Raw genomic sequence first — 20,911 nt, 5'->3', positions numbered from 1 at the left:
GAGGACCCAATTATCAAGGGCTAAAGAGCTTCTGGGGGATGCATACAGCCCATGGGCCTTATGTTTGATACCCCTGTCCCTAGATTGTCTCACTGATTGGCATTCTTTGGGCTCAAACTGCCCCAGGCTGCTCATTCCAGCCCCAAGCTGGAATAATTTGGTCAAGATGTAGATGTGTGGTTAAAAAAAGTATAGTGAAACACTTTGTCTGTTTGGGATTGGGTGGGAGTCAGACGGGAACAAGAATCCATTTCCACCTCTATGTGTGTGTGAGTTCGAGAGGTTAGGGGAGGAGATGGGGAAGGGATTCTTCTTAGGATGGGACATATGGACACTGAAGCCCCTGTCAAGGCTGCCAAAAGTTTCAGCAAATACCAAGTAAATTTAATTAGAGAACTCAGCTATTAAAAATAACTTGAAGCTCCCAAAGGGACCACTTGCATCGCTGACTGAATCTCCACTCCAATACGTCATGCAGCGGGCCAATTCCCCTGAGCGAACATGTGCTGTAAATGTGCTGTCACTCGCTGGGATGGACAATATTTTTTCTGGCAAATGATGCAGCCGCCCCGGTGGGTCCTCGAGTTACACTCTGCCTTCTGAAAGGTTCCTTTGTTCCACCAGACAGACCTGAATTCCTCTGGATGTTGAACGTATTGGATGCTTCCAAGGCATCTCTTAGACTTCATAGACCAGTGGGCTTTTATTTATTTATTTTTTTAAATACAAAGAAACCCCGGTATTAATAGTTCAAAAAATTCCAACATTACTACAAGTTACACATGACCTGGCAGGTATAACCAAAGCTATTTCCCTACACTCCAAACAGGAAATAGCGGCATTTCAAGTGTGCAAAGGTACTTGGGAAATAGCACGTTTTCTAGCAATATTTTTCCCTTTCAAAGTCCCTGTTTGTGGGTACGTAAGTGTGTGCATTTGCTTTCAGAATGGATAAAAACGGATGTGAACAAACCGTATTCATACTAATTTCCATTCATTCTTGAACAAATTCAATGAATGGCAACAAATGGGGGTTCCATTTTTTGAATCTCAGCTCAGTATCATTTGTATTGTATTGTATTTTGAAGCTCAGTATCATTTGTATTGTTATTTTAAAGTATCAAAAGTGACAGCATTTCTTCTTCTAATTCTTGGTTCTGCCTGGGAGCTCCAGTATTCAGCCGCCTTCTCCAGGTGGCCATGTTGTTTTCTCTTCTGACCCCTGTTGCAACATTGTTGTAGCTTGTAGGATATTTTTTTTAAAAAAATTGCCACCTCCAGTTTGATTTCATCAATTATGTATAATGGAGGCCATTATTTTTTTAGCCAACCAAGCCCCATGACTCAGTGAACGGCTTAATGCTTTCAGACAATGTCACATGATGACACTTTCAGCCCAGTCTTACGTGGGCCAGGCAATGGTGGGCCTGCAGGGCAGCCCAGGGTGTGACACGGCACACCATGCCCAATGACATGGGTCACGCACCAGCACAATCCTGAAGTGCCTTCTGCATCCACCATGATGCCTACTGGCTTCCTGGTTGCAGCAGGCCATGACCCACCAAAAATCTGGTTGTGGCCCACAGTTTGGGAGACACTGCCCTATTGCCTACAGCCAAGTCCTGTTTCAAAGCATATGGGGGAGGGAGGGAAAGAATGTTTAACTAAGAGCAAGCATGTATAAGCCCTATACAGACATTATAAAACTGGAGATTCAGAATGGAGATTCAAAGGAATATTGTCTTATGATGCATCCAGGGAAGCCTATTCTGCAATTTTCAGAACTTGAAAAACACCCCCCCCACACACACACACACACAAACACACACACACACACACATCAGAATGTGCCTTTGGAGCCCTTAGGTTGAGCCCTCAGGGAAATTTATTGTGGGAAACCATCCAAAGTCTTGTGGAGGGGGGGGACGGGTAGCAGAAATCCGGTCTGCAGCCCTTCCTATATTCCTCATACCCGCCATAACACAAGCTGTGAAGCCAAGAGGCCAGGGGGATGGGCTCAAAGAGTCCACTGTTCCTCCCACCCCTCTCTCGGAAAGATTTGTGTCAGATCAACTGAGCCGCCAACAAAAATTAAGTTTGTGACCCTACTTTTGAAACAGAATCAACAAACAGCTTCAAGAATTCAACGGGGGAGGCATCTGAGTTAATCAAAAGGAGATGTCAGAGTTAATGAGGACCAAGAGGCAGCCATGGTTGCAGAAAGACACATTGTCACATGCAGTGTAGAAGTTTGTGGAGGAGAAGAGTCCTTGTGGGTGTATTAGAAGGAGCAGGAATAGTAGTACAGTGGTGCCTCGCAAGACGAAATTAATTCGTTCTGCGAGTCGTTTCGTATTGCGAAATTTTCGTCTTCTGAGGCATCACTGCAAACTGCAAACAAACAAACAAAAAAAGCGAAAAAATTCGTCTTGCGAAGCTCAGCCATAGAAAAATTCGTCTTGCGAGTCACCAAAAAAATAGCAAAACGCTTTCGTCATGAGAGTTTTTTGTTGCACGAGGCATTTGTCTTGCGAGGCACCACTGTATTTGGTTTCCCTGTTTTCATGTCCCACAAAGAATATTGATTTGTCCCCCACATTTCTTTGGGTGGAAATAATGTTGCCATCTGCTTTCCTGGCCTTGTTCCTGTGCCTAAATAGCAATCAGACACAAACCTCTAGCTTGTGAGGTTTTGGGTTGGAGTATAGAGAGAAAATTATGAGGATTCTCAATTTCTGCACGTAAAGTGCTCTTAAAGCTGCAGGAACGTGTAATTTTAAAGAAAGGAGGGGCAACTGCAGGTATAAGAAGGGGAGAAAAGCAACTGAACTGTTGTAGCACAATAGCTAAGCTAGAGCATCAGGATATACACAGTTTGAATATTACCTCTGTTGTCAGTTCATTGGCCTTAGACAAAACACTCCCTCTCATCCTCCGTTTTCCCCATTTGAAATATGTTCACCTACCTTACAGGGCTGTTGTGAGGATCACTGAAAAAGTATAGATGAGATACTACTTTGAATAGTATTATCATCATCATCATCATCATTCACTAATAAACCTGGCCTAAACAAAAAATGGCTTATGAAGGCTCCTTCATGTAAAAAACCACCCTCCATAGCTAGTCAGGGAAATGAGTTCAAGTCTGGTCTTTCCCCTAACATGTAAGTTTTCCATGTGCAAATTTGTATGGAGGAGCATTCAAGTATAGTTCCCTGTGTATAGAAAACTAGCATTTCAGTTTTCCATGTGGAGATATAAAAAAAATATGGTGGAACATTCAAATTCCCTATTCCTAGAAAACTAGCAGGCGAGAGTTCTAGCCTAATCTTCCAGTCTGACATGTTTTTTTTTCTATGTGTAGGGAATATTTGTTCCTGAGAGAGTATTTGGCTGTGCAGCTCCCCCACCTGCAGTCTGAAATGTATGATCCAGGACAGTTTTACCCCAAGTCTGCTCTGTGTGTGAACAACAATGACACTGAACACTGGGAGAGGTGCCCAGTCAAACGTTCCAGGAATGACTGGGGTTGATGCTCAGGGACTGAATTATCACAGGAGGGGGGAGGGTTATATAGAATTCCTTTGCAGCCCAGTCAAATCATTAATCTGAATCCAGCCCTAGACTTCATTAGCCCCTTGGCATACCCACTCCCCCCTACCCTGCAAGAGTACATGCTGATCAAGGCTTTAATTGCTGGGCTTTTCCAATGGGAGAGTGCAAAGAGATGATTAAAGAAAGAATTTACATTGGAGGCAGGCGTGTCCCACCACACAGAGCAGTTAACTGCAATTACTTTGCAGGGGACATCAGTATGCTGGCAGACTCTTTTCTGACACACAAATGCAGCATCCTTGGTGAATGAGTCAAGCAGCGCAGGCCAGGATTAATTTTATTTTCTTCTGTAATTTCTTTGTTCTGTAAGACTTCAGTGGAGTTCCTTTCCTTTTATTCCCCTTTGTTTTTAACAGCACAGTATTTCATCACACTCCAGTTCAAAGGGAGGGAAAGGTGGCGATTGGCATGGTTGTTGGGTAGCCACTCATGAGACCAGATGGAACCTGAATGCTTTAACAGTTATGTTCCCTCTGGTTGGAAACAGAGTACCACTGTATATTTTTACCTATATGAGCACAGGAAAATGCTTTATACCGAGTACTTTATACTGTTGGTCCATCTAGATTGGTATTGTCTACTCCCACGGGCAGCAATTCTTCAATGTCTCGGGTGAAGAGATAACTTTCCTATCAAGGATCATTCAGCTGGAGATACCAAGGATTTATCCTGGAGACTTTCTGCTACCATGAAGCAATGGCCCCTCGAACTAAAAACAGAGGAGCATCACTATAGTCTTTACTCACAAACATATGAAATTAGGGCCCAAATCCTAACCAACTTTCCAGCACTGGCATAGCTGTGTCAGAGGGATGTGTGCTGCAACCTGCAGTTGGGTGGCACTCACAGAGGCCTCCTCAAAGTAAGGGATTGTTTGTTCCCTTACCTAAGAGCTGCATTGCCCTTATGTCAGTCCTGGAAAGTGGGTTAGGATTATGCCCTAGGTCTGTTTAGCATATTACTGTCTACTCTGGCAACAGCTTCCCAAAGCTTCCAGACAGTGGAAAGGTCTTTCTTTTGCTAACTGGACAAGGAACCTGGAACCTCCCACATGCAAAACAATGCTCTGCACTCCAAAGGAAATGGAGAATACAGGCATGGATCCCTCATTCTCTCATATAAAACAAAAGTGCTGCTTGAGCCAGTTCTACTTGGAGGAACCTGGGCCAGCTTTAGATCTGTTAGTATCCTGCTTGTCTACCCTCCCATTTCTCATTCCAGATCATCGGATTGGCACATGTTTCTCAGCCCTGATTGGTGGACGCTGTGCAGGGGAGTTGCCTGGGCAATACACAAAGATGCAGTGCTGCTGTGATTCTGGCCGTTGCTGGGCCATTGGACAGACTCCAGAAATGTGCCCTGTGAGGGGATCAGGTAACTAGGAAGGGTGGTATCAAGACCTAATATCAATGGCAGCATAGGGTATCCTGGGCTCTCAGTCAAGGCCTACTTTTGCCTTCCCTCCATGCACTCATGCAAAGTATGTACACCCTAACTGCTACCATTCCTCCCCAGCTTTCAGCATTCCCCCATCCCACTTACCCGGGCGTAAGCACTAAGTGGGTAAGCACTAAGTGGGCGTAAGCACTAAGTGGGCGTAAGTGGGTGAAGCACTAGCATGAGTTTTAGAATGGGCAAAAGGAGGTACTTCACACAGTGCATAATTAGTCTGTGGAATTCATTCCAAGATATGGTGATGGCCACTAGCATGAATTGCTTTAAAAGAGGATTGGAGGTCAAGTCTAATAATGGCTATTAGTCGTAATGGCTCTGTGCTAACTGTTCAGTGGCTCTGTTCAGTGGCAGTTGAATACCAGTTGCAGGGAAGCAATGGCCTTTCTTTCCTGCTTGTGGGCTTCCCAGAGATAGCTGCTGGGTCACTGTGAGAAACAGGATTCTAGACTTGATGGACCTTTGGCCTGATCCAACAGAGTTTCCCTTACATTCAGACTTTAATGTAAGAAAACTGACCAAGCACACAGCAAGAAATGCATTGGGGCCCTTTAAGTTTTAAGCAAATTACTTTCTGCATCAGAGAATGTTTGTTCTTTGTGCATATGTGAAAGCCAGAAATGCAGTTTTCAATGTGCTTGTATTAGGTTTTTTTAATTGATTGGTGATTGTTCAAGAAGATGCATTTATAACAGCACTTCAACATTCCTGCATTTTTTGACATCACCCTTGAGAACACAAGTATATTTTTAATCTTCCACTTGCTAATTTTCCTTAGAATTGCTCACATTTGAGAATAGCTTTTTTCACATTTTTAACCCTTCCTCCTTATGGGGAACAGGGACGTGCTGTGATGTCCTATGTTGGTGAGGCACAGAACATCACCGCGCCCCATGACCTGAAAGTAAGTCACTTCTGGAAGTGACATCACTTCCGGTTCACATCCAGCCGTGACCCCTCCAGTTGCATCCAGAGGTGTTCTGAGAGCCTCTCCAGCCCTTCTGGAGGCCTTCAGGGGACCAGAGGAGTTGTGTGTAGCTTCTCTTACCCTCAGAAGGTCTCCAAAAGGACTTTTAAAAGTATTTCTAGTTTTACGAAAAACTAAAGCCTTTCACGCACAGCCTCTCCAGCTGTCAGAATGCCTCAGGACCTGATTTGTCAGTACTTCTTGGCGGGTCAGCTTCTTAGGGTGCAGCTAGGGTCAGGTGAGGCTCTACCTTTACTTGCTTCTAATGACTGCACATTCCTGGTAGAGAAAAGTCTCTTTCTCAGACTGAATATTTCCCTAATTGAATAGGCACAACACAATTCTTCCTTTTTCATGGAACAGCTATTTCCTTTCTTATCATTCCTTCTCCACTACCTGATGAAACTGACGAGGCTGAGTAAAAGGCTTAATTTCACTGATATTGAGTCATAGGTATACCCTCAAAAGGACATGTATACCCATAATAAAATTCAACATTTATCTACAAAATTTATGTGACTTTTATCCCAACCTGGTCAGTTTCATCACAGACCAGACCAGACCAGACCAGAGAGGAATGATGTACAGATTTAAGAAACATAAATTTGAACAAAAATATTTTGTGTCTGTGCTACTGTTTCAGCCAGATTCTCAGCAAAGGTCTCACCTGCAACCTCGAGCCAAAAATATTTTTTCCTGTTTTTTTCAGATGAATATCGTCGATTGTGCATTGAGGGACTCCCTGCAGTGCCAGGTTTCCCGGGTACATTTCCTGGGATTCCTGGCTTTGGACCAAATGGAGTTGGGCCAGGCATTAGCAGTCCTGGTGGCTTTGGACCCAATGGGGCAAATGGTCAAGGTGGGATCCCTGGACTACCTGGGATGGGGCCTGGAAGCTCAAGCATTGGTAAGTGAGGAAGCATTTCTGAATTGTGAAGGGCCAAACTGCATGTTATGTTAAATGTGTAGTTGGCCCTGTGTGCTTCTATTTTCAAAGTAAACACAATGTTAGATTCTCTTCCTATTTAGGTGGATCAGGTTTGGAACCACATAATGTGGGAGGGACATTTTAACTTTTTCTCTCACCATGGTCACAGTCCAGATTAGCCCCAGGGGCTGCTAGTTCCCTCAGGAACAAGCTCCCATTAGTGCCAGTTAACGCTTTCTTCCTGAGAGAAAGTAATAGTCAGTGATGTCCCAGGGCCTGCATGCTTCACCGCATCATCCCTGCGCCTGTGCCTGACACCGTCCCCCGTCCCTGTCCCTCCCGCTTTCCGATTGGCTCCATTTTGGAACCAAACTGAGGCGGGGGGGGGGGGGCCGTAGGCTCTGCAAATTTGCTTCCAGTGCAAGTCACCTGTAGTGAGTGTCACCTCCTCCCCCCTACATTCCCCTGGCCTTTCCCCCATTCTGCCCTGATCCTCCCATCCCCTGCCCCATTCTGCCCACCCCACCAACTTATTAAAGTCGGGTAACCTTCTCCTCACCACCGCTGCGTGTGGGATCCCCCCACTGTCTGTAGCAACAGCCTGGAAGTGTTCAACTCTGTACACTTCTGGAGGGCATTTTGCAAGGCCATAAATCATCTACTGCTGCTGGAACATTAGTTCTGCAGTGTAGGGCTCTATAGGATTGGGTTGTGAGCATCAAGTTTGACTTCAAGATTGGTGGATTTGTATGCACTACTTCAGTCCACATTGGTACCTAAGAAGAGTGATTACTGGGGAACTTCTGTAAAATGGAATAGGGTCAGTATCCCCTCCCAGGTTCCACAATCCTTTTTTGCTTTCACTGTCCCCAGCTCTGCCTTGAAATCTGAGAGGTTGTCAGGGGAGCTTCTGAAGGTCTTGACCTCTTGAGTCCTCTGATATCCTTTTCTTCCACCCTCAACCCCACCCACCTGGGCATCTTTCAGGAACAGCCACCCTGAACCAGACGATTGACATATGCAAGCATTTCACCAACTTGTGCTTGAATGGTCGATGCATCCCCACTCCATCCAGCTACCGCTGCGAGTGCAACATGGGCTACAAGCAGGACGTGCGTGGCGAGTGTATAGGTGAGCGAGGGGTGGCTTCCATGTGCAGGTGACAGCTAACTGGGGCAGCTCAATGTGAGCAGCAACTGCTAGAACCAGGAGTGAGTGAATGGTGTGTTTTCAAAATATCCAAGTTCTGTGCCAAGAGAAGCTGGATTCCTCTGCCTGGGTCCTATCAGTGTTTCTCAAACTGTGGGTCGGGATGCACTAGGTGGGTCGTGAGCCAATTTCAGGTGGGTCTCCATTCATTTCAATATTTTATTTTTTATATATTAGACTTGATGCTACCATGGTCTGTGACTGCATTTGGGGAAATGTTACAGACCTGTACTTTTAACAGGCTACTCTGTCGATACTTTTAACAATGATAATCAATGGGACAACATTGCAGCCTAGGATTGCAGCCTAGGATTGTTAAAAATTTTCCTGCTTGATGATGTCACTTCCAGTCATGACATCATTTCTGGTGGGTCCCAACAGATTCTCATTCTAAAAAGTGGGTTCTAGTGCTAAAAGTTTGAAAACCACTGTTATAAATAATTTTATTTTAAAATAATTCCACAAGTTTCAGTTGGTCACAAGAAAATGTTGATTCTCCATTTCCCTAATGGGCTTTAGCCCTCCTTGTGTCTCCCAATCTTCTTGCAACTAACAGAAGCACAATAAGTGATGCAAGCATCAATGCAAGTATTTGCAAATAGTGATATAGGTTGCAGAATGCAGCATTCCTTGGAACAAAATTAGAATGAATGAGCTGCAAATCAGGACTTCTGTGGTTAGAATCTCACCTCTCCTTTGAATCCCTAAGGCGGCAATCTTGTACACACTTTCCTGAGTGTAAGTCTGACTGAACACAATGGGACTGACTGTACAAAGGGACCTGCATAGGATTACACTGTAAGCAGCCTTAAGCAAACCTCTTGGCCCCAGCTGCAATGTGGCAAGACTAATACTTACAGAGTTGTAAAGATTCCATCAAAATACTCCATATGACATGCTTTACACAATCAGGAAGTCTATTCAAATGCTTGATTTTACTGTCTTGCAGACATGAATTGTTCCCTAGCAGCAGAGTTTTTAGAATATGAGTTTATAATCTGGCCCAGTTTAGTAGCAGAAGCTAGGGGAGAGCTTCAGTTTTTGGGACTGTCTGTTTCTTTTGATGTTGATGTGATTTTAATAGGACTTTAGTAGGATTAATGTTAAATCTCAGTAGATACCTGTTTAGTACACATGCATGTAAATGTGTCATGTAGTACACAGCCTGCTATTGCACATGCTGCAGCTATTGAGGTCAGCTTTGAACTGCTGGTAGCATTATATTTTGAAAGAGATATTTTGTTTGCTCTTTAACCCAAAGAGCAAACATCCTTTTGGCTTTTAAATCAATGGAGGATATTACTAGGTCAGAGTAAACAAATCTAGTATACCTCAAGCAGAGAATCATCTTCAGCAAAATATAAGGAAGGTGGGACTCAGCTGGCGATCCCAGGAGAATTTGATGTTACAAGCATGCCCCTATTTTCATATATGAAATGTTGGAAGATATACGATAAGGTTGCCAAGTCCCTAGATTTGACCTCTTTTTTAATAGACAATTATGAGCTATCAATATGGTTGGAAAGGCAGGATGTAGATGTCCAAAGAAATACATAAAAAATATCCGAGCTTTGTAGCTAAAGGCTCTTTTCTTTCCAAGACATGGACGAGTGTTCCAGCAGCCCCTGTCTCCACGGTGACTGTGTGAATACCCCAGGGTCATACCACTGCAAATGTCATGAGGGGTTCCAAAGCACACCCACCAAGCAGGCTTGCATAGGTAAGTCTAGCTTAGGTCTATGGACCTTGATGCCATCTTGGGAACCATATGCAAAGAAACTGTTTTTGGTTAGTGAGTGCATGCATGCGTCTGCTTGCTTGTGTATGTGAAAGAGCATAGATGTGTTGGTACAGTCCCACAGCAAACAGTGCCAGCCTTAGGAGTTGCAGGGCCCCAGGTTCACAGCCAAGGTCTGTTTATATCTTAAAGATATAAATAAAATTTATTGTAGACTTTATATCTCTATGGTAGAATGGAAAGCAATCAACATGTGCACTTAAAAAGTGCAAGTGATCACCAAATGGATCTAAGCATATTTTAATATGTATAAAATTTAATACGTATAAAATTGCGTACAAGACTACAGTAGATTAACCCAGCAGGGGGCCCAAGTGGGAGTATTTGGTCCAATTGGCTTACAACCAGCACTGGTTGCAAATAATTCCTGTACTAGCAACATGCACTTTCTTGGGACACATCTAGCATTCCAAGTTGTGAACCTTGAAAAAAATAAGAGTTGATCCCTGGCCATGAAATTCTGATGGGCAGACCGATGTAACCTCAGCCAATGCATATTTCTCACAGAGGATTGCTAAGTGGGTAAAGAGGCACCTCTTAAACCAGGGGTCTCCAAACTTTTCGGCTAGAGGGCTGCATCAAATACCTGGCATGGTGTTGAGGGCTGGAAAAAAATTTAAATATAAAATTTATATAAATAAATTAGAGATAAAACTTAGATGAGTGAATGAATGAATGAATGAATGAATGGGCTCATTCATTCAACCTCTCTGACCCTTAGAACACCCTCCAGACACAACCAGAGCATAGTTCCTGTCATGTTCGGCCAAGTGGGCCAGAGGCTTTCAGGGGACAAGAGGATGGCTGCGGGCCGGATACAGGCTTGCCGCGGGCTGCATCTGGCCCCCAGGCCGGGGTTTGGAGACCCTGTCTTAAACAGTGACTCTCTTATATTTAGCAGGGGGATAGCAGAACATCTCAGCACAGAGTCTTTTGTGGTAATTGTTGGCTCATGTCTTTTTTGCATGTTTTATTAGATTGAGAGCTACCTTGGGAGAGGGAATCATTTTTTCATTCTTTTTACTATGTAAACTGCTTTGTGAACTTTTTGTTGAAAAGTGATACATCATAATAATTATAATTTCCAGAAACAAGATATTATGGGGATATACTAGAGGGAGGGTTAGGAGGCATTCTCAAATTGGAGGTTAGTGAACTTGGAGTTGATTTCAAATACACACTTCCACCTTAATATATTTTGGTTCTCTGCTAGATATCGATGAATGCATCATGAATGGGGTGATGTGCCGAAATGGACGCTGTGTGAATACTGACGGCAGTTTCCAGTGCATTTGCAATGCTGGGTTCGAAATTACTCCTGATGGGAAGAACTGTGCTGGTAAACATTTGTTAACAGGGACAAAGGCTGGATCAGGCTGTGTTTGTGTGATTGCTGCCCCCCACTATGCAGCATTTGTCTGGCAAATTGCTCTTGCCTCATTTTCTTGAACCCTTCACTCAAATACATGTATCCCTATTCTAAATGAATGACCACTGGGAATCATTCAACCACATAAAAGTTTCTGGCATGCTCTCCCAAGTGATCAACATTCAGAAATAGTTTCAAAACTCCCCTGGCTGGGAACCTGAATGTTTACTACTACTACTACTACTACTACTACTACTACTACAGTAATACTTTCCATAATTCTGCATCCTTTTGTGCTGATTCATTACAGTACTCCTTCTATTGGCACAATGACTACTATTCTAGCCAATGGGAGGAGTGCATTCTGGACCAGTTACTCCTGTTTCTTGCCAACTAGATTATCAACGTATTTATTCTACAGCGAAGTTTTATTCAGCACTTGACTTTCCAGAACAGATCCCCATCACGTTCAGTGCTTTCAAGTCCTTCACTATATAAGAGGAGTTAAGGAAGTCATTTCTGTAAGGAATTAATAGGGGTAAAATACAGGTTTATAAAGTGTTTTATCACAAATATTTTAATTAATTATGGATTTAAAATAGTCAAACAGCATTGATTCATTTGTTGTTGTTGTTGTTGTTATATTGTTGCTATTATTGTTAATAAAAACAACAATAATATGCCTAAAATAAGTGCCTAAAGAAACCCAAGGCGTTGTACAAACATGAGACTGGCAGTGACGATCCCCTGCCTGCAAGCTTATAGTCTAATATACAGAAATATATGGATAAAGAAAGAAAGGATAAGGAAACACACTGGCAGTTGAGAAACCCTCAGTTAACATATCAGCAAATTTGGGAACGCCTGGAAAAATAAGTGTGTCTAGAGATGCTTCTTAAATAGTGGGATGCATTGAATCATACTAGTATTTTGTACTAAGCTCCTTGTTTAAAGTCTCAGTATATTGACAATATATTGACAATGCTGGGGTTAGTGGGTATGAGGGAATATGGGAAGGTGCTGTGACCAATTTCTTGTCATCTTTTCCACAGATCACGATGAATGTGCCACAACAAACATGTGTCTGAATGGAATGTGTATCAATGAGGATGGGAGTTTCAAATGCATTTGCAAACTGGGCTTTGTGCTAGCCCCCAACGGGCGCTACTGTGTTGGTGCGTGTGGTGCACGAAGCCTCCCCTTTAAAGCAACAGCACATTTTGGGGTGGGGGAGTGTCAAGCAAATTCTTTGCACTCATTTTGGCATTTAAAGAACTCTGAACTCATAAACTGATTTTTAAACTACATTTATAATTATTGATACTGTTGAATTAGGGTTGTTAGTTTTTAAAGCAATATGGGATATAAATTATTGCTTTTGACAAGTTTATGCTTAGCACTTTTTTGAATATCAACGCCACTTAAGAATTAGTTTGATATGACTGCCAGCTCTATCACGGAGTGAAAACATCTTACAGCCCAGTCCTAACCAGCGCTGGTGCAGCCAGGCCACACAGCCTGCACTGTTTCCAGCACATGTTAGAAGGAGGCTGGAGGTCTATTCAGGGTAAGGGGATATTTATCATCTTACGCCAGGTAAAGCCCCAGCCTACTTGGGACTCCTTGAATCTGCACCAGCTATTTAGTTGGGTAAAAGAACATTTGTGTTGGGTTTATGGGGCTCCTCTCCACTGGCATCACTAGGGAGGTGTGGGGGGTGCGGGCTGCACCAGGGGACGCACGGGGGTGTGTGTGACACGCCCTGGGGAGGATGCGCTAACATCGCGGGGTTAGGAGCTACCACATCATGCCATACACCTTTGGATGCGGAATGGCCAGCAAGGGTGCAGTGCAAAAAACGGAATTGAAATCGCTCCTTTCTTTCAAAAGATATGGCCAAATAACTGGAAGGAAAAAATGCATGGAGCCCTATGGAAAGTAAAAGTGAGCCGTAGCGCGCATTTACTTGCGAGTAAGAACATAAGAACAGCCCCACTGGATCAGGCCATAGGCCCATCTAGTCCAGCTTCCCGTATCTCACAGCGGCCCACCAAATGCCCCAGGGAGCACACCAGACAATTTATCAATGAGGTCTGAAACATCTTCTCTTTTAACCTCTATCTGACTTAACTGACTTAAGTGAGTAGGCGCACTTGCCGTAGTCCATCGGAAAGGGCACGCTGAGAGGAATCCAATGACATCAGAATGGTCCTGATCCAATGAATGCAGTCCCCAGAAACACAAAAGGGAGAAGGAGGTCCCTCCCTCCCTCCCAGCTGCAGTCTATTGAGCCCAAGGAAAGCAAGTAGCCTCACTCATGAGTAGGCAGGCATGTGTTGGCTGCTGATCAGGCCAGGCAAAGGGGAATGTGAGGACTCCAGAATGGTCCTGATCCGATGGAGCTGGAGAATGCTCCAGAAGGCAGCCTCCCCCCCCCCCCCCACTAAAAAGGACAAAAAAGAGGCTTCAGCTGCTAAGGGGAAGTTTTCTATTTTGCACTTGTGAAGCTACAAAGTAAGTTCCATTGACCACTATGGGACTTACTTCAGAGTAGACATGCATAGGATTGGGCTCACAGGCTGCAATCCTACCCACACTTTCCTGAGAGTAAGCCACATTGACCACAATAGGACTTACTTTAGAGTAGATTCCCTAGGTGGAACAGGACTGGCTCCCCCTTATTTAATTATTTTATTTTAATTTAATTATTTATAATTATTTATTTTAATTCGCTTGATGATGTCACTTCTGGCCATGACATCACTTCTAATGGGTCCTGGACAGATTGTCATTCTAAAAAGTGGGTCCCAGTGCTAGAAGTTTGAGAACTACTGCAATAAGTTGACACGGGGTGTGTGTGTGACTCTACAAGTTTTCAAAATCACTAAAATCAGAGTTTGGAGGAATAAAACCATCATGTTATATATCAATCAATGCGTAATTTCATGCAGAATGCAATGAAACAAACCACATTGAAATATCTGTGTTCTAACAAAAGGTACAGCCAAAAAGCCAATGGGGGCAGGGTGATGGTACGTCACCATGCCCACCACCTGGGGGGTTGCCCCGCCCACTGCATGGGGTGATGCGCAGGCCTCCCGTACCCGGTGACACGAATCCTAGTGAGGCCACTGCTCCTCTCGGTGTTCACTGCACGCTTTCCACTTACAGACATCGATGAATGTGAAACTCCTGGGATCTGCATGAACGGCTGGTGCATCAACACAGAAGGCTCATTTCGCTGCGAGTGTCTGGGGGGGCTGGCTATCGGTGTGGATGGACGGGTCTGTGTGGATACACACATGCGCAGTACCTGTTATGGTGGCATAAAGAAGGGCACCTGTGCCCGACCCTTCCCTGGAGCCGTCACCAAATCTGAATGCTGCTGTGCCAACCCAGATCATGGATTTGGAGAGCCATGCCAACCTTGCCCTGCCAAGAATTCTGGTGAGTGGAGTGCTGGTTCATACTAGACAAAAGTCTTCCTGGTGAGTCTTTGGGCTGATTTTCGTTCTTTGGTGATGTACTAAAGAGAGTCACTCTGCACTTTTGCCTGTGTCTGGACCACTAGAAGACTGTTTGTCATCACCTAGTTCAGAATATGATTTTGTAATATTTGACTGTATAATGTATCCAGCATCGTTCCAGCTCAAACTGTTAAAAAAAAAAAAAAAAGATTCTGCCTAGGCAGTTATTGTTCAGGCTGCTTTGTAGGCACCTGAGCAAATTTTCTTTATCATTAACCACTTCCTCTCAATAAAACTTGGAATGATTCCTTGTGAAATTGGCATGCAGTTTATGAAACAATGCAGTTGCTGCATGGGCATGTAAAATGTGGTGTGTGGTACCAAATCAAACTCAATTCCCAGGATAATGTGCATTGCCATCAGTGCACACATGACATCCTTACGAATATTTTGAAAATCAGGTAAGCTTTTTTCTGAACTCCCATCAAGAGAACTCATCAACCCTAAGCTAATTCCAAATCAAACTGTGAGAGGCTCACCTGTTTCAGGTATACCCAAGCTGCTTCAGTTATCTTCTGGTGAAACAGACCCATAGGCCTGGTTCACACTGGATTTCAATGCCTTCATTGTTAACAGAAAGCTCAGTGTGTCAACTGACTCCCACACAGAACCTTGTGCTTGGCAAAAGAATATGGATGTTCTGCCTATGGTGTTAAATCTGTAATTTTCACACCCAGGGCCCAGCCTGTCATGCAACAAAATGAAATGAATCACCTCAGGCAGCAGATGTAGAGTCAACAGTCACTCCTCCCTCTCACCTCTGCTTTGGTGACAGCTTCAACAACACCACTGTGGCTTGACCCTGCTCTGAAACCTCTCCTCCTCACCTTGCCTCATCCTCTCATTGTCCCCTCTTCCCCTTCCTCCCCCTCCTCTTGCTTGCTGCTAGTCCAGCAGAAAACAGCACAGATAGCTTGGCAGTGGCCCTCTGTAACTGTGTGGATCAGTTCCAGGAAACTGCCCCCCCCCCCAATGGATACCAAATTCAGCAGGGAACCAAGTCCATGGGGAGGGGGGTGCCAGCAAACCAGTCATGTCCAGGATGCCTACTGAGTCCCTCCAGCCACAAGCTCAGCATCCACAGATACTCAAATATGCAGATGCTGAGCCCTAGGATAAGGAGGGCCCACGGTATAGCACTCATAAGCTGTTCAGCTGCTGCCAAACCTCACCCAATAGCTAGGTAAAGGTGTGGGGTGCGCACCCTCAAGTCCCAAAATGCCTTGCTGCTGTACTCTCATCACTCAATGAGTGAATGCTCAGTGTTCTGATCACCGAGTTATGCTTGTTTGCTCTCTTTCAGCTGAATTTCAAGCTCTGTGCAGCAGTGGGATTGGCATCACAGCTGATGGGAGGGGTAAGTTCTGTGGAAACAAATCTCTCTTGTCAGATACTTACCTTATAAGCTGCTCTTCTCTCTTCCTACCTTATAAGCTGCTCTTATGAGCCTGTTCACATTAAGCTTCGCTACCTGGTGATGATGTCATCACTGGGCAGGATACCTTGAAGTTCCCTCCTACTGCAGCTTGCTTGCTATGTCCTGGGGGTTCACAGATTGCATCTATATGTATTTTGTTTTAGTGCTGAACCAAATGCTCTCCCCCAATTTTGCACTCCACCGAACAGGTCACAAAGTGGGAACAAGGGAATCTATTTTACCAATGTTCAGGGTAGAGCAATTTGATTGGGTGAACTCACCGCAGTGGTAATGCTCCTCCAGTGACTGCCATCCCCCTCCCCAAAGCATTGAGGACAGTAATATTGTAGCTTTCTCAGAGGGGGAGCTCAGTGCTACGTTTTGCAAGCACCTCAATGTGCCATAGAAGCAGTCCCTCCCCCGCACCATCAGAGCTGTTCCAGGGGACAAGGGCAAACCAGAAGCATCGCTGCCCGGAATAGCTCCAAAGGCGAGGGGGAAGGGCCACTTCCATGATGCCTTGAGGTGCCTGCAAAACATAGCGCTGTGCTCCCCCTCTGTGAACACTACTGCAGTAGTAAGGATGGTGGTCATGTTGTTCTAATAGAGGTTTCGGGAGGGGGGGAATGGCAGCTCCTTTCCCCACAGAATCCTGAGAATTTCAGTCCCCTTTTTTCATTTTTACAAAAAAGCAAGCTATGGCCTTGAGGAGTAACTTGGGACAATGTTTAGGAAATGTTTGGTGACACATTAGAAGTTAGAGGATTTGCTCAGTGGTCAAGGTTTGGAGGCTTTAGGGCCCAATCCAGTGGTCCTCCAGCACTGGCACTGAGCTCCAGTGTTGGCGCCAGGTGTCATAAACATGCCATAAAACATGTTTACATCACCCTGTGAGATGGTGAACCCACGCCAGTCAGCACTGGACCCAGCACCAGATGCGGTGGGAGTGTCCAAAGGTAAGTCGCACCACCAGGTTGCTGTGTGGGTTTTCAGGCTGGGGGAGGACAGGATGAGGGAGGAACTGGCCCAAGAGGGTTATGGGACCAATTGAGTCCTGCTCCACTGGATCCTACCCTCCATGTCAGGCTGAAAAGCCTGATGCAGACTTTCTCTTGTCTGCACTGGTGCAGAGAAGCCCAACTGTGGAGACAAAAGTCCCCTTCTCCCAAGATCTCCGGCAGCCTCGGCAGCGCAGCTGGATACAGCAGTTGCCTGGGATTGGGGTGTTAGTCCGCTACATAATGCATGTCAGACCTTTTTCCTTTTTCATTTGAGGAGTCAGTCAATTTACTTTTTTTCCCAAGCATGCTACTTAAGCAGTAGTCAGCCACAACAGCATGGATAGGGGAAAACACCTCAGTCCTTGAATTCCACAGGCTCTGAACTCATGAGTTTAAACCTCTTCTTGATATTCTCTGTCTTTGTGTCTCTTTTTCTAGCAATTAATGCAAGAAGAACTGGCTCAGTTCCCTCCCACCCCCCTGTCCCTTCCAGCTCTGTCTTTGGCTTCTTTCAGAGCAATTTATTACTCCAGGATAGTTAAATTTAATATGTAGCTGTAATGCACAGCAAATGTACAGTTCTTTTTTCTTTTTCTCCTGTTCATCAACTTAAATTGCTCCATCCTTGCTAGGTCCCAGGGACAAACTTGTTTTGTCTGGTTGCTTGAAATGGAAAGGAGGTGAAACTGTGTCTGGGGCAGATTGCTGCCAAAAGATCCGATTGTCCAAAATCCATTTTTTGTACGCAGATATCAATGAATGTGCTTTGAATCCCGACATCTGCCCCAATGGGATGTGTGAGAACCTTCGAGGAAGTTACCGCTGCATCTGTAATTTGGGTTACGAGTCAGACCCCACTGGCAAGAATTGTGTGGGTAAGTTCATAGAAACATACAACGAGGACATCTAAGCCTTCCATCTGACTGTGACATTTGTCCATTAACCCAGGATGGATTGAGTTGGGCAGCAGAGCAGAACAAATGGTCCCAGGCAGATACTTCAAGCAAATGAGCTAAGTCACATGCCACCGAGGAAGAAAGTAGTGACTGGCAAGATCTCCCACTGAAGAGTGGAGCAGGGCCAGTCCATGACATTCTGCTACCTGAGGCAAAGGATGAGATGGCACCCCTTCTTTACACAAATCAACACCATAAAAGCCAACCGTTTAAAAACAAAACAAAAAACAGGAATAACTCTGGACATTAAATTCCATAGCACATTTATGATGAAACTGATTCAAACCCAAAGAATCAATTTTCCTGAGGCTTATCTGTTTTAAAAACATGTTTCTAGTCCTCATGGCTACAGTCTTGAGAGTATTTGGGAAATGCCTTGTTGCTTTGGACTCAAAGGGGAGGTGATATTATGAATGCACACGAACCTGCTTTCAGCTCACTTTCCCACCTCTCTCCCTCTAGATGTGGATGAATGTGCTGTCAATCGCCTCCTGTGTGACAATGGCTTGTGCCGCAACACCCCTGGAAGCTACAGCTGCAGCTGCCCCAAGGGCTTTGTCTTCCGGACTGAAACAGACACCTGTGAAGGTGAGAGATCTATCAGCTGTGCTGGACTGGCTTGGTTGAATTTTCTTCTTGTTCTACACTTTCTGTAGGTAGTTCTCCACTCGTCTGTATGTCAGACCCCTTGTCCCCTGAAACTCAGGTGGTGGAACCTGGGAGCTAGGCAATGATGGCTGCTACGATTAGGACGTGGAACTTCCTAATTGGACGTGGAACTTAATAGAGTGGGAATGGAAATTACTGGCATCTGGCTAGTATTTAGGGATGGATATAGGAGTAGGTACCTATATAGGCTGCCCCTTTAAACTTTTTCCCAAAAAATTTTTTTCCCAAAATATTTTCCAAAAAATTATTTACTATATTTACTTAAAAGATGCATATCCTGTCTTCCTCTCCATCATCTGCACTTTTCCTTCAGTCCCTCCTTCCCTTTGTTTCTACATAAGAAAGTAAGAAGAGCCCCTTCTTAGAAACCAGGACTAGAAACTAGGAGAGCCTATAGATCAGGCCAAAGGCCCATCTAGTCCAGCTTCCTATATCTCACAGTAGCCCACCAAATGCTTCAGGGAACACACTAGACAACAGACACAACCTGCGTCCTGGTGCCCTCCTCTGCATCAGGCAATTAGAGGCAGTCTACCTCTACCTTGCACATACCTACCATGACTTGTAATCCCTGATGAACTTTTCCTCCAGAAATTTGTCCAATTCCCTCTTAAAGGCATCTAGGCAAGTTGCCATCACTACTTCCTGTGGCAAGGAGTTCCACAGACTAATTACACGCTGGGTAAAGAGATATTTTCTTTTTCTCTTTTTCCTGAGACGTTTTCACTTTTCTCATCCTTGCCCATAAAGCTGCTTCCCCCTCTAGGGCCTGTGTGGATCCAGCCCAGTGGGCCACCTTCCTATCCCTGTCAGCATTTTTCCCTGAGTGGATAAAATGGGTGTGCACAACCATCACCCTGCTGTGTGGGAGGCTTCATTGTTGTGAATGCAATACAATATCAATTGATATAGTATGAGACTGCAGAAATTAGTGAAGAATTTAGTGAAGATTCTGGAACTCTGTGTGTGGATGTGGTGCATATCCCTCCCTGATCCTGATATAGTTGCTAAATTAAACTCCCTTTCCTTTCCCTCCTAGATATCAACGAATGCACTTCCAACCCTTGTGTGAACGGTGTTTGTAGGAATAACGCTGGCTCCTTTGCCTGTGAATGTTCCCCGGGGAGCAAACTGGACTCCAGTGGCACCATTTGTGTTGGTAAAGACTCCTTTGCCACTCTTTTAACTGGGGTGGGGTGGGGTGGAAGTCCTGGGTCTCTGCCACTTACTGTAACCAGGACAAAACATATGCTGCCTTAAGCTTACAGTTAAGAATTAATATATACTGCCTTAAGGATTGCAGTTAATTTTTTAGAATATAACTTTTCTTACATGCATGCCCTGGTCTCAAAACTTTAAGACTTTATTTGTGGTCAGTCAAGTGTATATGCATCATGGAGTGTGTTGAGGCTGAGGGCTTTTGCCTCCTCAAGCAGGGGGGTGACAGTTTCAATGGTGCAGAAGTCCGTCTTATCTGTCCTTTGGGTTTTCCCTCCCTAGACATCATGAAAGGGACCTGTTGGCTGAACATCCAGGAAGGGCGATGTGAGGTGAACATCAATGGGGCTACACTGAAGTCAGAATGCTGTGCTACACTTGGTGCTGCGTGGGGGAGTCCGTGCGAGCGCTGTGAAATTGGTAAGGATGGTGGGGCCAAAGTCAGACATTTTGGCAGACTTCAGCCCAACTCTAGACATGTGCATTGACTCTCGGAACTAATGAAAACAATAACAAATGAACAAACAGACCATGGAACAAATGGATTGCTGAATAGTGCATGGAAGTTGACTTTTTGGAGACATCGTTCATTGCATTTTGTTTTCATTTAAAAAGATAAAATAAAATTATTATTTTCATTTTCATTTTTTTCAGAATATTTGTATGCCGTCTTTCCCCAAAAAGTACAGGCGTGCACCACTTAACAACTATTCACTAAATGATGGACCACATATATGCCGGTGGTCAAAGCTCAATAGAGATACTCTTAATGAGGGAATTGCGTC

General features: G+C 44.6%; 1 protein-coding gene across 1 annotated transcript in view; it reads left to right on the top strand.

Annotated features, from left to right (window-relative positions):
• FBN3 (fibrillin 3) overlaps nt 1–20,911 on the top strand; it is a 144,658-nt gene that overhangs the window by 53,998 nt on the left and 69,749 nt on the right. Inside the window, exons 9-20 of the mRNA XM_066636426.1 lie at nt 4,837–4,989; nt 6,744–6,941; nt 7,950–8,093; nt 9,772–9,891; nt 11,183–11,308; nt 12,391–12,513; nt 14,510–14,785; nt 16,169–16,222; nt 18,033–18,158; nt 18,702–18,827; nt 19,948–20,067; nt 20,409–20,546. Coding sequence (XP_066492523.1) covers nt 4,837–4,989; nt 6,744–6,941; nt 7,950–8,093; nt 9,772–9,891; nt 11,183–11,308; nt 12,391–12,513; nt 14,510–14,785; nt 16,169–16,222; nt 18,033–18,158; nt 18,702–18,827; nt 19,948–20,067; nt 20,409–20,546 — 1,704 coding nt within the window. The remainder of the gene's footprint in view (nt 1–4,836; nt 4,990–6,743; nt 6,942–7,949; nt 8,094–9,771; nt 9,892–11,182; nt 11,309–12,390; nt 12,514–14,509; nt 14,786–16,168; nt 16,223–18,032; nt 18,159–18,701; nt 18,828–19,947; nt 20,068–20,408; nt 20,547–20,911) is intronic.

The sequence above is a fragment of the Tiliqua scincoides genome, chromosome 8, assembly GCF_035046505.1.
Source record: "Tiliqua scincoides isolate rTilSci1 chromosome 8, rTilSci1.hap2, whole genome shotgun sequence".
Taxonomy (NCBI): domain Eukaryota; kingdom Metazoa; phylum Chordata; class Lepidosauria; order Squamata; family Scincidae; genus Tiliqua; species Tiliqua scincoides.
Note: the sequence above shows the minus strand (reverse complement) of the source record. Positions and strands in the feature narration are given on the sequence as shown.